This window comes from Schistocerca serialis, chromosome 1, assembly GCF_023864345.2.
Source record: "Schistocerca serialis cubense isolate TAMUIC-IGC-003099 chromosome 1, iqSchSeri2.2, whole genome shotgun sequence".
Lineage (NCBI taxonomy): Eukaryota > Metazoa > Arthropoda > Insecta > Orthoptera > Acrididae > Schistocerca > Schistocerca serialis.
This window is the reverse complement of record NC_064638.1, coordinates 918,220,937-918,238,975: the sequence shown is the minus strand read 5'-3', so window position 1 is coordinate 918,238,975 and position 18,039 is coordinate 918,220,937. Positions and strand designations below refer to the sequence as shown.

Genomic DNA, 18,039 nt, shown 5'->3' with positions numbered 1-18,039 from the left:
GAACATACCATACAAGTTCATCTTCCATTACCTTTGGAACACATAAAAGCCAACGCTGTGATGTTATGCTGTCTCTCCAAAACAAGTTATGATCTATAATTTTCCATTTTCCTACCTGATTAGGAAGTAACAAGTTCTGGATACACATAGAAAATATTTCTGTGAAATTAGGATCATGATGGATATTTTCGGCTATTCTTTGAGCCATTTCCTTTACCTTGATGTTTGGATATTCTGCTGACATTTTACGTATTGTATCATAATAGTGTATTCCTGTAAGAAAAGCATCGAGCACATCAACCTACTATGTAGTAATTGGCTATTCATCAGAAAGGATAAAGCTTGATGATCTGTATAGATATGGATTTCTGATTCCCATACTGGTGATTGAAACTTTTGAATACTCCACACAATTGCCTATAGTTCCTTTCCAGTAACTGTATAATTTAGTTCATTTTTATTTAGGCTATCCTTAGCAAAAGCTATGGTTCTATGTTCTACATTACTTGGATCCCATTCTCCATGGAAAAGTTCGGCAGCAATACCGTAATCAGATGCATCTGTCGAAATTTTAAACAATTCGGCCATAATTGGATGGGTGCCACAACAAGCACTCTTTTAACATTTTCAAATGTATCATTTGCACCTTGATCCCAAGTCTACGGTATTCCCTTTTTTAATAAATGTAAAATTCTCGGGTCATTTAACTCCTGCCCTCGTATGTACCATTGATAGTATTCAACCATACCTATAAATCCTTTTAATTGTCTTACATTTCTGGGGTGCGGACATTCTTTGATAGCTTTTATGCATTCAGGGTCTGGTCTAATTCACTCTACTCCTACAATATCCCCTAACAATTTAAGTTCTTGGTGCACAAAAAACGATTTTGTCAGCTTTACCATAATACCTTTTTCTTTAAATTTTTTCAGAGTCTTGCCCAGAGTTAGACAATGTCCTTTCCAAGTAGCTGATATTATTAGGATATCATCTACACATATTATCAAATCCTTTGATAAATCTCTCCCTAGTGCTTCATCTAACACACATATAAATACAGACACAGAGATATTAAGTCCGAATGGCAATACATTGAAATGATAAGATTTTCCATCAAACAAAAAGGCTGTATATTTCTTGGTATTTGGATGTAATTTTACCTACCAATATCCCAAGGTCAAATTCATTGTGCTAAAGAATCTTGATTTTTCAAATTTGGACAGCAATTTGTCAATATTAATGGTTGGTCTCTCTCCGTCTTTATATGTCGATTCAGTGCACAAGCATCTAAGACTAATCGTACACGACCTGTAGCTTTCTTCACCACAATCGGAAGATTATTCATTACACTGGAACTTTGTTCTATAATATTATTATCAATCATTTTGTTAATCTCATCTTGAACTGCTTCCTTAAAAGTCCCTTGTACTGGATACGGTTTGCAAAAGAATGGAGTGTCATCTTTGATTTTGAACTTACAGATATAGTCGCTGATGTTACCTGGATAGTCAGAAAACACTACTTCATACTTCATTAAAATTTTATATAAATCTTGCCTTTGATGATTGGTTAATATTAAAGATTCATTAACTTTGTCTTGTATATCAGCTCGATGTGTCCCTCAGTCAACATTCTCGATTTTTGGTGATAACTGAGCTGTAGCTGTGAATCACAGACACTGACACTCAGTTGTTCATTCTTCAGTGTGACCATTTGTCTCAAATGGTGTCCAGCGTCTACTGTCATCTCTACCAAAACAAAGAATATGTTAGTCAAAGTTTAAGATGATTTTAAACTCCAACAACCACTCCAAACCAAACAATACATCTCTATTAATATTTTCTACAATCAACAGCATTTGACAAAATAACGTGTTTCCAATACTGCAGTTCACCTGAGTTTCATATTTTACTACATCTACATCTACATCTACATCTATACTCCGCAAGCCACCCAACGGTGTGTGGCGGAGGGCACTTTACGTGCCACTGTCATTACCTCCCTTTTCTGTTCCAGTCGCGTATGGTTCGCGGGAAGAACGACTGTCTGAAAGCCTCCGTGCGCGCTCTAATCTCTCTATTTTACATTCGTGATCTCCTTGGCAGGTATAAGTAGGGGGAAGCAATATATTCGATACCTCATCCAGAAACGCACCCTCTCGAAACCTGGCGAGCAAGCTACACCGCAATGCAGAGCGCCTCTCTTGCAGAGTCTGCCACTTGAGTTTATTAAACATCTCCGTAATGCTATCACGGTTACCAAATAACCCTGTGACGAAACGCGCCGCTCTTCTTTGGATCTTCTCTATCTCCTCCTTCAAACCGATGTGGTACGGATCCCACACTGATGAGCAATACTCAAGTATAGGTCGAACGAGTGTTTTGTAAGCCACCTCCTTTGTTGATGGACTACATTTTCTAAGCACTCTCCCAATGAATCTCATCCTGGTACCCGCCTTACCAACAATTAATTTTATATGATCATTCCACTTCAAATCGTTCCGCAGGCATACTCCCAGATATTTTACAGAAGTAACTGCTACCAGTGTTTGTTCCGCTATCATATAAGCATACAATAAAGGACCCTTCTTTCTATGTATTCGCAATACATTACATTTGTCTATGTTAAGGGACAGTTGCCACTCCCTGCACCAAGCGCCTATCCGCTGCAGATCTTCCTGCATTTCGCTACAATTTTCTAATGCTGCAACTTCTCTGTATACTACAGCATCATCCGCGAAAAGCCGCATGGAACTTCCAACACTATCTACAAGGTCATTTATATATATTGTGAAAAGCAATGGTCCCATAACACTCCCCTGTGGCATGCCAGAGGTTACTTTAACGTCTGTAGACGTCTCTCCATTGATAACAACATGCTGTGTTCTGTTTGCTAAAAACTCTTCAATCCAGCCACACAGCTGGTCTGATAATCCGTAGGCTCTTACTTTGTTTATCAGGCGACAGTGCGGAACTGTATCGAACGCCTTCCGGAAGTCAAGAAAAATAGCATCTACCTGGGAGCCTGTATCTAATATTTTATGGGTCTCATGAACAAATAAAGCGAGTTGGGTCTCACACGATCACTGTTTCCAGAATCCATGTTGATTCCTACATAGTAGATTCTGGGTTTCCAAAAACGACATGATACTCGAGCAAAAAACATGTTCTAAAATTCTACAACAGATCGACGTCAGAGATATAGGTCTATAGTTTTGCGCATCTGCTCGACGACCCTTCTTGAAGACTGGAACTATCTGTGCTCTTTTCCAATCATTTGGAACCCTCCGTTCCTCTAGAGACTTCCGGTACACGGCTGTTAGAAGGGGGGCAAGTTCTTTTGCGTACTCTGTGTAGAATCGAATTGGTATCCTGTCAGGTCCAGTGGACTTTCCTCTATTGAGTGATTTCAGTTGCTTTTCTATTCCTTGGACACTTATTTCGATGTCAGCCATTTTTTCATTTGTGCGAGGATTTAGAGAAGGAACTGCAGTGCGGTCTTCCTCTGTGAAACAGCTTTGGAAAAAGGTGTTTAGTATTTCAGCTTTACGCGTGTCATCCTCTGTTTCAATGCCATCATCATCCCGTAGTGTCTGGATATGCTGTTTCGAGCCACTTACTGATTTAACGTAAGACCAGAACTTCCTAGGATTTTCTGTCAAGTTGGTACATAGAATTTTACTTTCGAATTCACTGAACGCTTCACGCATAGCCCTCCTTACGCTAACTTTGACATCGTTTAGCTTCTGTTTGTCTGAGAGGTTTTGGCTGCGTTTAAACTTGGAGTGAAGCTCTCTTTGATTTCGCAGTAGTTTCCTAACTTTGTTGTTGTACCACGGTGGGTTTTTCCCGTCCCTCACAGTTTTACTCGGCACGTACCTGTCTAAAACGCATTTTACGATTGCCTTGAACTTTTTCCATAAACACTCAACATTGTCAGTGTCGGAACAGAAATTTTCGTTTTGATCTGTTAGGTAGTCTGAAATCTGCCTTCTATTACTCTTACTAAACAGATAAACCTTCCTCCCTTTTTTTATAATCCTATTAACTTCCATATTCAGGGATGCTGCAATGGCCTTATGATCACTGATCCCCTGTTCTGTACATACAGAGTCGAAAAGTTCGGGTCTGTTTGTTATCAGTAGGTCCAAGATGTTATCTCCACGAGTCGGTTCTCTGTTTAATTGCTCGAGTTAATTTTCGGATAGTGCACTCAGTATAATGTCACTCGATGCTCTGTCCCTACCACCCACCCCAAACATCTGAGTGTCCCAGTCTATATCTGGTAAATTGAAATCTCCACCTAAGACTATAACATGCTGAGAAAATTTATGTGAAATGTATTCCAAATTTTCTCTCAGTTGTTCTGCCACTAATGCTGCTGAGTCGGGAGGTCGGTAAAAGGAGCCAATTATTAACCTACTTCGGTTGTTGAGTGTAACCTCCACCCATAATAATTCACAGGAACTATCCACTTCTACTTCACTACAGGATAAACTACTACTAATAGCGACGAACACTCCACCACCGGTTGCATGCAATCTATCCTTTCTAAACACCATCTGTACCTTTCTAAAAATTTCGGCAGAATTTATCTCTGGCTTAAGCCAGCTTTCTGTACCTGTAACGATTTCAGCTTCGGTGCTTTCTATCAGCGCTTGAAGTTCTGGTACTTTACCAATGCAGCTTCGACAGTTGACAATTACAATACCGATTGCTGCTTGGTCCCCGCATGTCCTGACTTTGCCCCACACCCGTTGAGGCTGTTGCCCTTTCTGTACTTGCCCAAGGCCATCTAACCTAAACAACCGCCCAGCCCACGCCACACAACCCCTGCTACCCGTGTAGCCGCTTGTTGCGTGTAGTGGACTCCTGACCTATCCAGCGGAACCCGAAACCCCACCACCCTATGGCGCAAGTCGAGGAATCTGCAGCCCACACGGTCGCAGAACCGTCTCAGCCTCTGATTCAGACCCTCCACTCGGCTCTGTACCAAAGGTCCGCAGTCAGTCCTGTCGACGATGCTGCAGATGGTGAGCTCTGCTTTCATCCCGCTAGCGAGACTGGCAGTCTTCACCTAATCAGATAGCCGCCGGAAGCCAGAGAGGATTTCCTCCGATCCATAGCGACACACATCATTGGTGCCGACATGAGTGACCACCTGCAGATGGGTGCACCCTGTACCCTTCATGGCATCCGGAAGGACCTTTTCCAGATCTGGAATGACTCCCCCCGGTATGCACACGGAGTGCACATTGGTTTTCTTCCCCTCTCTTGCTGCCATTTCCCTACGGGGCCCCATTACGCACCTGACGTTGGAGCTCCCAACTACCAGTAAGCCCACCCTCTGCGACTGCCCGGATCTTGCAGACTGAGGGGCAACCTCTGGAACAGGACAAGCAGCCATGTCAGGCCAAAGATCAGTATCAGCCTGAGACAGAGCCTGAAACCGGTTCGTCAGACAAACTGGAGAGGCTTTCCGTTCAGCCCTCCGGAATGTCTTTCGCCCCCTGCCACACCTTGAGACGACCTCCCACTCTACCACAGGTGAGGGATCAGCCTCAATGTGGGCAGTATCCCGGGCAACCACAGTTGTAGTCCGATCAGGGGATGCGTGGGACGAGCTGGCCGTCCCCAACAAACCCCCATCCGGACCCCCACAGTGATGCCCATTGGCAACAGCCTCAAGCTGTGTGACCGAAGCCAACACTGCCTGAAGCTGGGAGCGAAGGGATGCCAACTCAGCCTGCATCTGAACACAGCAGTTGCAGTCCCTATCCATGCTAAAAACTGTTTTGCAAAGAACGTCTGAACTAATCTACAGAGAGCGCAAACAAATCGACAAAATTTAAACGGTTATTAAAATACAAGATTGCCTAGTAAATGCAGTAATGCTGCTACTTGCGCACTGCTGACACTGCTCGGCGGCGGAAGGAGACTACGCGAATTTACACTATTCAGGTACTAAAATGCGATGCTACACTCTCAAATACTATAATGCGCCCGAAATTTATGAATTAAACAATGCAAGTACCAAAAACATGCAAAGAAATTAAGAATTAAACTATGTAACAAATGAGTGAGCTAGGAGTATACTAGTTTAGTTTTTGTTCCTGTTATCCCGATTATGTATACTCCAGTCACTGGCAATAACAGTAAGAGCTGTTTACTCTGTATTGAGTTATAAAATGCGTTTGAGATGAGTGATACCTCACTTCCCAAATCTATAAATATGTTAACCTCGAAATTTTCCACTGTCCTTGCTATTACAGGTTGTGGGTTATTAGTGGCTAAGCTATGTTCTTCAAGCAGCAACCATTCCTTTGTGGGTATTTTGTGTGTAAAATTAACATACTTATATGGAATAAGGCCTCTTAATGTATCTCCACAACCTGGGCCCTGGCCCTGGATCCAGGTCGAACTACGTTTTCCTCATTATTACTAATTATGAGTTGATTACCGAAATGAGATATTACATTCCCATTCTGTGTATTATGGTTAGTCGGTACAAATTCTTGAGAAGCTACCAGACCTAAATTTGAATGTGGAAGCTTCTTTCGATAATTGTCATTACAACTTTTCTTATTGTACTTTTGCTAAGTTTGTCTCATGCTTTTTAAAGTTATTCCCACTATTTCTTTTATAGTTTGAAATTTCACTTTGGTGTAAAGTTTTGTTGCTGTCCTTATTTATTGCATCGAGTGTGTCAATAAAAGACAACAACTCATCTATCGTTTTCCAACCACTACATAAGATGTCTTTTCTCGCATATATGGGCAGTCATCTAATTAAAATATGTACCAATCCCTTTTCTTCCATTGGCTTATCTAAGTACTCTGCTCCTGTTAAATGCCAATCAAAATATTTCCTCATAGTACCCCAAGTATTAATGTAATATTTTGGGTCCCATAGATCTGATATCAACTTTTCTTGAGCACTTGCAGACCAGTATTTCTCTTTAAATTTCTTCTGAAAGTCCTCCCAAGGGGAAAAATTCTTAGTATTTTCTGTACTCCATTCTGAGGCTTCCCCTAGAAGGTACCCCACAGCAAATTTTATCTTCTTAGAATCTTCCCAGTTTTTTGGTAATGCTTGGTTAAACCTTTTTAAGAAATGGGTTAGATGTTAGATCTCCGGCCAGCTTAAATTTAGGGAATAGTCTAGATAACACTGCATTAGCTCCCCATTGTAAATCAGTCCAGCTTCACTAGTTAATACCACATTAGGTGAAGTTACCCTTTTTTCTACTTTGTCTTGAATAAGCTTAAATTCTCTCCACAGGTCTTCTATACTCTTCCTGGTATCATTAAGTTCGGAAAAAGGAATAGGTGATATGTTCCTGGATGTTATTCTCTCAGTAACCTTTCATTCTATAATTTCTCCAAATTGTTCCCCCAAACTAATTACATTTATAATATCAGAGTTGGCTATTTTCTCTTTGAAATTCTGTTCTACATTATCTTCTCATGTACTGACACTAGCATTAATTCATTATGCTTATCTACACTCTCTTTCAAAGTATACATTCCCTGTATTACATCATTATATTTAATATTGTACACATTTTCAAAAGATTCTAACTTTTCAGTAAGTTCTGATTGTACATTATTACATTTGTTCTCAATGTAAAGTTCTAACCTTTTCAACAAATCTTGAAAGGTATATCCTGTTTCTGGTTAAGGTCAGTAAACATATGATTTATATTAGTGGTCAAAGAATTTGTCAACTTGTTCTTTAAATCTACTTTTAAATTCTCTACTTAATTACTTATGGCATCGAATTCGGTCTTCAAAGCACCCATTCCTCAGCATAGATTACTAAATTCCTTGCTTTAAGAGTCAACTTTGGCATTTAACAAACCTAAATTAGTTGTTTGAATATTAAGAGTTTCACACTGAGCATTTAATTGAGAATTTACTGAGCCTAGTTGTGCATCTACTGAGTTTAACTTAAGAATCTGAGCTTTGATTAAATTTATCAACTCAGTCCAGTCATGCACTTCTTTGCTAAGTTTAATGGCCTTAGCTGGTTCTTGAGTATCCCCAACTTGTTGTATATTCTCCATACTTTTAAATGCTTTAGCCCTAGTAAGCATTTAAAACTAACTTTAAATATGATAATGACACAATAAAAGTTCACTTGACAGTATCTTGTACCACTTCATACTAAAATAATGAACTTTTGTTTCACACTCACCCGGCGTAGAATTCTCGTAGCGTAGGTGAGTGGATGTGGAGGCAGGTCAGCACCAGTGAACAGCAGCTGGTGTTGGTGGTGTTGGAAGTATGTTGGTTTCCGTGTCTGCATCCCCGCAATGTGTGTGAGAGCTGAATACTCCAAGCACTGGATCTTCTTAGCTGAATTGTTCTATGCGTACTTCCTCTTAGACAAGTATGTTGAAATCTTCTTGGCTGTTTTTATCATTGTGAATTTTTCATGTCTTCACTGTTTTTCATTCAAATTTTGCTCCATTGGATACTCGAATATATTCCAATGTCTCAGAGTAAACCCTTTGTCTCATTATGTTTGTCCGCAGCTCATGGTCTTGCGGTAGCATTCTTGCTTCCCGTGCATGGGGTCCTGGCTTCGATTCCCGGCGGGGTCAGGGATTTTTCCTGCCTTGAGATGACTGGGTGTTGTTGTGTCGTCTTCATCATCATCATTCATCCCCATTACGGTCGGAGGAAGGCAACAGCAAACCACCTCCACTAGGACCTTGCCTAGTACAGCGGTGCAGGTCTCCCACATCATCCCCTATGCTCCTCGGAGTATGGGAACTCATCATCATCATTATGTTTGGTTGCTATGGCAACACATAACAGCTTCTTTTCTTGTTTTTGACTGAAAATTTCTCATTCCGACGACTTAAAGTGTGAAAGCAGACTTACAAACTTTCCTTTTCATCAGTTAATGATGTAGATGACTTTCATGCACAATATAATTCACACTTTCAACATACATATGTAGCTTTCTGTAAGTACCTCGTACCGTCAAACATTAGAAACAAAATGAGTTTCAGTTAAAAGAAAATTGGCTTGACTACCATGACTTTCTTAAAATGAATCTGAAAATATGTCTTGCCTCTACCAAGTCAAGAGTCTGTAAGAGTACTTTTTCACTGTTTGTGTTTCACATAACAATAGTCAGTAACACAATAAGCATAGAGTGGCATATAAACTCCATGGTTCTTCCTTACACATGCACTAACACATCTATGGATTTCCCAACAGGTACTTGTTCGTGCTGTTCAACCGCCGCATCTACCTTCTTCCCGTGACTGATTTTAAACCTGCACACACAGACATGTGACGCACAGTAGGTGGGATTTTACCATCCAACCAGACATGTGACATGCAGTAGGTAGGATTTTACCATCCCACACTCGTATGTAGAATACCGTGTGTTTGAGATGGTAGAAGGCTGAGAACACTAGAATTCACACAGAAATTCTCAAATCATTACAGTGGGTGTGGGTAGGGAGTATCTACACACATCATATCTGAGTGTCTGTGATCTAATCTGCCTCCACTCAAATGTGAAACTGTGTTAATGAGATTACTTTACCACTCTGATTTAAATACTAAGACTTGTAACTCTTACAAAGCTGGTCATCATAGAAATAAAACTGTTTTTCAATAAATGTGAAGGAATTAAATACTATGTCCTGTCATGTTGTGCACGTTCTCTAATTAATGCCAGTCCAACTCATTAACCACAAGGGCGATTGATTATGTGACTACCAAATGGAAAATAACCAGATCAGATAAGTTACACAATGGAGTAAAATTTTTCCAATCAAAACCACAGTAACTGCTATTCTATTAAAGGTTTTATAGACTGACATCACACTTTCTGCTACTTTAGCACAACAAGCTATACCAAAACTGATATATTTTGGAGAGATATTTAATGTGCTATATCATTGAAACAACATATTTTTGTTATATTCAAGTATACACACAGAAACGACCAACACTGAAACCAGCATGACAGCAGCTCAATTTTGTTCTGTCAGCTAATCACAGCACGGGACATGTGGTCTTATGAACCAATCACAGCATCACTTTTTTGTAATATGAACACAAAATATCATGAAAAACATTAGGTATGCAGGATGAATAAAATAGGAATGTCTCAAATTAATATACAAATAGTACAGTAACAAGCAAAGCCATGCCTTCACAAGATATAATCTTGGTTGTTACAAATATTTTGCTTTTTTTCTGAATTTGCCATGATTTCCATTCCTACTTTATTTGTGCTGCATGCTTAACACTCTCTGTACCAGGCCTATTTTATGCACCCGTCCCTAGAAACCGGGCAATTTTACCAATATTAAAAAAATTACTGCATCAAATCTACTGTTTGGATTGTGGCAAATTTGGTACCATCTTGAAGCTGCACATTTCTACTTTAATTCTGAGTGAAAGAAACTACTTTACAATGCACAGCTTTAAGGTACAGTTATAGAAATCACTTAGATGTTTTAAGAATTTAGAAAAAGTCATACGAATAAGGGAATACAATTGTGATTTATTTTTAACCAAAATTGTGGCACTACATTACATGTTTCTGATAGTATACAGTATTACATATAAATTTCACACAGAATCATATTGTTTTTTAGTGTGGAAAATTTTAAAGCAAGGTTCCAGGCAGAGTGCAACGCCACACTGTTCACATTCGTATCGTGTCTCTTTGCGAGAAGCCTTGCCACTCTGTTTCTTGCTCCTGGAACTGCACACGTGACACACACGAGCAGCATACTTCTTAGTAGTTGCAGGTATGTGCTGCAAAAAATGTCTCTTTGTTAGCCGACCTACAGTTCCTTCATTTCTTGGAATGAATTCAAGTGTGTCGTCTTCAACAAGCTGAACTGCAAGCACTGTTATAAAGTCTGTTATTGTAATTTTCTTCCTGTGCACTGCATTGTACAGCCAAAATGCATTTGATACTCCCATAAGCAGCAAATGGAAATATAATTTTCGCCACCATTTCACAGTTCTGTGCTGGAACGGATTGTACTGCAGGCGTTGGTCTCCAATATCCACTCCAATTTTATTGAGGTTGTAATCAAGTACCTGAAGTGGTTTCAATACTACAGACCCATTTCTCTTAGTATGCGTACCAAATGTTGCTTGATGCCTTGTAGACAATGTATACACATCTCTCTTATCTTTCCACTTCATTGCCAATACATTATCTTTACGCCGAAAAGACATTTCGCCCTTTTTCAGCTTAGCAGATACTAAATCTTTAGGCAATCCTTTCCTGGATTTGTTCACAGTACCAACAGCTCCAGTGCCTTTCTCTGCCAGTTGCTGAAATAGCTCTGGACTGGAATAAAATCGATCTAAATACACAGTGTGGCCTTTGTTCAGCAAGCTGCTGTCAGACAACAATCGCAAAATAACCGCAGACGAAGAATTGTCAACAATATGCTTACCAGCATAAACTTCAAAATTTACAACATAGCCACTACTGGCTTCAGCAACAGCATATACTTTCAGTCCATACTTATGAGGCTTATTTTGCATGTAAACACGGAAACTCACACGACCTCGAAATGGGCAAATTCCTTCATCAATTGTCACTTTTTCTGAGGGACGATATGCCTGGATACATCGCTCCTTCAAATTATTATAATATGGCAAAACTTTGTAAAGTGGATGAAATCCATCTTCGCCTGGTTTTTTCTGATTTGAATTGTCAACAAGATGCAAGCATGACAGTATCTGAGTGAAACGCAAACGGCTCATGACATGGGGACAAAAGTTACAACTAAGAACAGGATTAGTGCTCCAATGGTCCGCAATTTTTGGCTTTTTCGAAACACACATGTGGAAAATAATACCCAAGAAACGCCTCATCTCACTTATAGTCACTGGCTTCCACGAACTCAAAACTGAATGGGGCTTCAGATTATTTCCTCTTCTTTTCTTCTGTATTGTCTGTGATGCATACAAATTTGTCTGTCTCTTGAGTTCATTTACGTCACTGTCAGTAAGGAACACTTTACTGCAATCCAGTACAGAACTCGACTCATCAATATCCACTAGTATCTGCCTGGGTGTCGTGTTGACAGGCAGAGGTCGGTAGGTGTCAACTGCAGTCCACTCACTGTCTTTCGGATACGGCACAGCTGCTGGATTTGAAGCAACACCTTCAACATCATTCTCGTCTTCATCTGAAGACAAACTGTCATCAATCTCGTCTTCTAAAAAGAATATCACATTATGTGTAACTACATACATCGTTTACACATGTTCAACAGATATGTGCGTACTGCACAATTACGTGGAAAATTCGGAAATACGTACCTTCAAACACACCATTGCATTCAGAATCGTCTGAATCACTCTCTACATTATCCAGAGTGTCGCTATGATTGATCAAATCCGCAATTTCTGCGTCTGATAAACCGCGCCGAAACATGATGACAAACAACTGAATGATATACAGACTGAGAACGCAAAGATAAGTTTTAACATGAATTACAGCGCTGCCGTGACATCTATGGACGCATTTTGTTAATAAACATCTGGAAAACGTATAGCGCTGGCCAAACCCGTAGAAATAACGTTGCAGTGTTTTGAATGAAATTAAATGTAGCGGCCCGTAAATTTTACGGGCTTGGTGATTTTCGCGCGATCCCAGGCCCGTAAATTTTACGGGCTTGGCGCTTAGAGTGTTAATGTTTTTGCAGCATTGTATGTTCAGGTGACACAAAAATGATGACGTGGTTGCCTGACTACATCACTCGTCCTTTGCTGTCATTCTGTACCTTGATTTGTTTATGAAGCAATATGTCAAGTGGTGTGATTGGCTGGCAGGAGCAGATTGATCATCCACTATATTAATCTCATTATTTCTGAAGATAACATGGTATATTTGGAGTTTTTGTATTTATACTTGTGTATTACAAAAATACACAGTTACAGTGATCTTCGCATTAAAGATCTCTCCAAAATGTACCATCTTCATTATCATTTGTTCTGCTATAGTAGTGAGAAGTGCAGTGTCAGTACCATTTTTTTTAACTAACTGTTTTGTAACATGTTTTAAAATATGGCTAACAATTTGGTGTTAACACTGAAGAGTCAAAGAAACTGGTATACCTTCCCAATGTCTTGTAGGGCATCTGTGAGCATTCAGAATTGTTGCAACAAGATGTGGCATGGACTTGGCTAATGTTTGAAGTAGTGCTGGAGGGAATTGATTCCATGAATCCTGCAGGGCTGTACATAAATCCACAAGAGTGTGATGGGGTGGAGATGTCTTCAGAACAGCACGTTGTAAGGCATCAGAGATATCCTCAATAATGTTTATGTCTGGGGAGTTTGATGGCCAGTGGAAGTGTTTAAACTCAGAAGAGTGTTCCTGGAGCCAATCTGCAGCAGTTCTGGATGTGTAGGGTGTCACATTGTCTGACTGGAATTGCCCAAGTCCTTTCAAATGTACAATGAACATAAATGGATGCAGGTGAAGAGACAGGATGCTTATGTACATGTCACCTTGCAGGTCCGGGGCTTAGAATAGTCCTGAGGTATTCCTGCCTGTCATAAGAGGTGACTAAAAGGAGTCTCACATGTTGCAGCCTTTATGTGATGGTCCCCTGTCGGGTTTGACCTCCATCTTTCTAAATTTTCCCAAACAGCGAGCCAATTGGCGAAGGGTGCCTTACTTGGTGCATCGTGTCTATTGTGCATTGAGATATTTAGCCCATCGCTCTGATGATGCCTGCGCTGTTAACTCCCCATGTATGCCGTAGAGATGCCCATCTCCCTGGGGCATCAAGACTCCTGGCAAAGGCCATCCTGCCAGGTGGGCCTTGCTGGGGCTGGGTGGCACCAGTGGGGAGAGCCACTGGTCGAGGTGAGTGGCATCAGGGTGGATGACATGCCATCAAGCGTAGTACGTCATCTCTTGCTGGTAGTCCACCACCAACAGTTTCTAAGCGGGCAAAGTCTAACTTCAATGCTAAGAAAGATGACCACAATGTGTCCCCCTCCCTGGCCACACCATGGGAGGAACACCAGGCTAAGGATGGCAGTGAAGCTTATTCGCCCTGGTATCTCATACGTACAAGAGTTAATGGCGAATCTTTCATGTCCATGAAGCCTCAGTTTTTTGTGGAGCATTTGGAGGAAAAGTTTGGGGAGGTGGAGGGCTTGTCCAAAATGTGCTCTGGACCATTCTTGATAAAAAACAGTATCCTCTGCCCAGTCATGGGCATTACTCACTTGTGACAAGTGGAGGATGTTTCTGTTACCATCACGCCCCATAAGAGCTGAAATATGGTCCAGGGTATTATATTCCACAGGGACCTTCTTTTGCAGTCTGATAACGAGCTGCATGCCAATTTAGAGCAGTGAGGTGTTCATTTCATCTGGTGCATCCATCAGGGTCAGAGGGATAATCAGGTTGCCACCAGTACCTTCATCTTGGCCTTCGAGGGTGACACAATGCCCGAGAAGGTCAAGCCATATATCCCTCCCTCGATGTGGTGCTTTAAGTGCTGGAAGTTCAGCCATATGTCTTCCTGCTATACCTCCAGCATCACACGTCAAGATTGTGGACGTCCATCATATCCCGATACTCAATGTGCCCCGCTTCCCATCTTTGTCAACTGCTGAGAGCATCATTCACCTTGTTCGTCAGATTGCAGTATTTTACAGAAAGAGAGGAAAATCATGGACTATAAGATCTCCACTGAAGCTAAGAGGAAATTTGAGTGTCTACATCCTGTGGCTATGACCTCCTCTTATGCCGCTGCTACAAGAACAGTTGTCGCCCATCAGTTTCTCGCATTCCTGTCGACTCTCAGAACCAGAAGACTACACCTGCCCCCTTGACAGTGGGGCCACTTCCCTCCCTGTTGCTCCTGCACCACCTACTTCAGAGGCAACACCCGCCCAACCGTCGGGAATGTCAGTCCCCACTTCTGAGCTGGAGAATTGTAAGTCTTCTTTGGCTCTTGTCGCTAGGAAGGGGTCCTTGGGTCACTCCCTTCCCAGGTTTCTGCTAGTGGAAAAGATTACATCCACCAGTGGCTGAAGAGCCCAACAGCAGCTGCTGCAGGGCTTCACACTCATCCTCAGTTCTAGAGACTGAATCAGTGAAGTCCTCCCAGCCAGGGAAACCCAAGGAGCAATGAGAGAAATTCAAAAAAAGGTTCCCAAGACCAGGGCAATTGCGGTGGCACCCACACCACCCCTACCTAAGAGCTCTGCATCTGTGGATGAGGTGGAGATTCTACAATCTGCAGAGGACCTAGATCTCGCTGGCAGCAGGTGACCCTGAGGCGTAAACTGCCTCATTGAATGTTCTATGCCTTTTCAGTCTTGCGATGATATCATCCTCCAGTGGAATAGTGGCGGTTTTTTCCACTGCCAGGCTGAGCTATGGCAACTGTTAAACTTTATACCTGCTATCTGCATTTCCCTCCAGAAAACCTGGTTCCCGGCAATGTGGACCCCTGCCCTCCGCTGCTATAAGGGATACTACAGGAACCGTAGTGACTATAATCAAGTGTCAAGTGGAGCTTGCATTTATGACCTAAACTCAGTCTGTAGTGAACCTGTTCCCCTTCAAACTCTTCTTGAAGCTGTGACTGTCAGGATAAGGACAACACAGGAAATAACTGTCTGCAATGTATATCTTCCTCCAGATGATGCAGTATCCCCGAATGTATTAACTACACTGACTGAGCAACTCCCTAAACCTTTCCTACTTCTGGGAGATTTTAACACCCATAACCCCTTGTGGGGTGGCACCTTACTTACTGGCCAAAGCACAGATGTCGAAACTTTACTGTCTCAGTTCAACCTCTGCCTCTGAAATACACATTTCAGTGTGGCTCATGGTAGTTACTCGGCCATTGATTTATTAATTTACAGTCCAGAGCTTCTCCCATGTATCCATTGTAGAGCACATAATGACCTGTGTGTTCGTGACTACTTCCCAATCTGGAGTCCTTGCCTTTACCACCTATACTTGAGGTCCATTCACATACACCTCCATGGTGTACACCTAGGCCACGGCTTCACCTGGACCTTTCATATGGCCCTAAGGACTCAATTAACCCTATGGCTCTCCACTGCCACTTCCTCTCGATTCTTGACATCTACCAACGCCACAGAGAGGTTTACACCGATGACTTGATGGCTGATGCTCATGTCAGCTTCACGTATGTCCATGGAGAACATACTGAACAGCATTCCTTGCCCGATGGATGCAGTGTTTTCACTGCTGAGCTGGTGACTATCTCTCGTGTTCTTGAGCATATCCGTTCAACCCTGGGGAGTTGTTTCGTTTGTGTACTGACTCCTTGAGCAGCCTACAAGCTATCTACTAGTGCTACCCTCATCAACCTTTGGTGGCGACCATCCAGGAGTCCATCTATGCCCTTGAACAGTCCCGTCATTCAGTGGCGTTTGTCTGGACCCCAGGTCACATCGGAATCACAGGCAACGAACTTGCTGACAGACTGGCCAGTCTGGCTACATGGACACCGCTTATGGAGATAGGCTTCTCTGCAACTGATCTGCATGCAGTACTATTCCGCGAGGTTTTGCGGCTTTGGGAGATGAAATGGCATAACCTCAGCACACACAACAAACTGCGTGGTATCATATGCCTACCTCCTGCGCCGTGATGACCCACCTCAGTGTCAGTGCGACGCCCGGCCGACGGTGGCCCATATCTTGGTGAGCAGTCCTTCCTTGGCTGCCCTGCGATGGACTCTTCAGTTACCAGACTCATTGCCATTAATTTTAGCTGACAACACCTCATAAGCTAATTTAGTTTTACATTTTATACGTGACAGTGTGTTTTATCATTCTATATAAGTTTTGGCACAAGTCCTTTGTTCCTTTGTGTTCTCCACTCTCTTCTCGTGGTTGGTCAGCCACGGTCATCTGCTCTCTTGTTTTTACCCCTTCTACCTGTTTCTTGCTTCTCTCTGTGGTTTTCTTTTCCTGTTGGTTGTCCTTCTGTCATTCTTATGGTTCTTCTTTTCTCCTGTCATTGTGCTGTACGTCTCCATTCTTTTCTTTTTTCCTTTGTGTAATTTTTTTACTGGGAACAAGGCAGTTTGGTCCCTTCTCTCCTCCCCCCCCCCCTCCCCTATAAACCAACCAACAAACAAACGTGTCACCTGTCAGAGTTGTATCTAGACATATCAAGGGTCCCACCACTCCAACTGCAAATGACCAACACCAATACAGAGCTTCCACCATCTTGAACAGCCCCTGGCTGACATGCAGGGCCCATGGATTCATGAGGTTGTCTTCATACCTACCTGTACATGTCCATCTGCTTAATACAATTTGAAATGAGACTCATCTTAACAGGCAACATGTTTCCAGTCATCAACAGTCCAATGACAGTGTTGAAGGGCCCAGGTGAGACATAAAGCTTTGTGTCATGCAGTCATCAAGCGTACATTAATGGACCTTCAGCTACAAAAGCCCATATTGATTATGTTTTTTTTTTGAATGGTTCACACACTGACATTTGTTGATGGCCCAGCATTGTAATCTGCAGCAGTTTGCAGAAGGGTTGCACTTTTGTCACATTGAATGATTCTCTTCAGTCATCATTGGTCTCATACTTCCAGGATTTTTTTCCGGCTGCAGTGATGTTGGGGATTTCATGTTTTACTGGATTCCTGATGTTCACAGTACTCTTGTGAAATGGTCATATGGGAAAATCCCCCCTTCATCACCACCTCAGAGATGCTGTGTCCCATCACTCATGCGCCAACTATAACACCACATTCAAACTCACTTAAACCTTGATAACCTGCCATTGCTGCAGCAGTCACTGATCTGACAACTCTACCAGACACTTGTTGTCTTATAATAGGTGTTGCCAACTGTAGTTCTGTATTCTGCCTGTTTACATATCTCTGTATTTGAAAAGGCCCTTATGCATGCCTATACCACTTTCTTTGGCACTTCAGTGTAGTTGCCATGTTGTGTACATTAAATGATGCTAGTTCACTACATCATTGGTCAAAACTAATGGCTGGTATTGC

The 18,039-nt window shown here is 41.9% G+C and overlaps 1 protein-coding gene across 1 annotated transcript; it reads right to left on the bottom strand.

Moving 5' to 3' along the window:
- Window positions 1-1,575: 1,575 nt before the first annotated feature.
- Window positions 1,576-17,976, bottom strand: LOC126447877 (piggyBac transposable element-derived protein 4-like). The gene is made up of 5 exons (XM_050090993.1): window positions 17,945-17,976; window positions 12,320-12,462; window positions 10,607-12,216; window positions 7,860-7,956; window positions 1,576-1,748 (listed from the first exon to the last, which is right to left on the bottom strand). The coding sequence occupies exons 1-5, from the start codon at window positions 17,974-17,976 to the stop codon at window positions 1,576-1,578; spliced, it is 2,055 nt and encodes a 684-aa protein (XP_049946950.1).
- Between the last annotated feature and the right edge of the window lie 63 nt (window positions 17,977-18,039).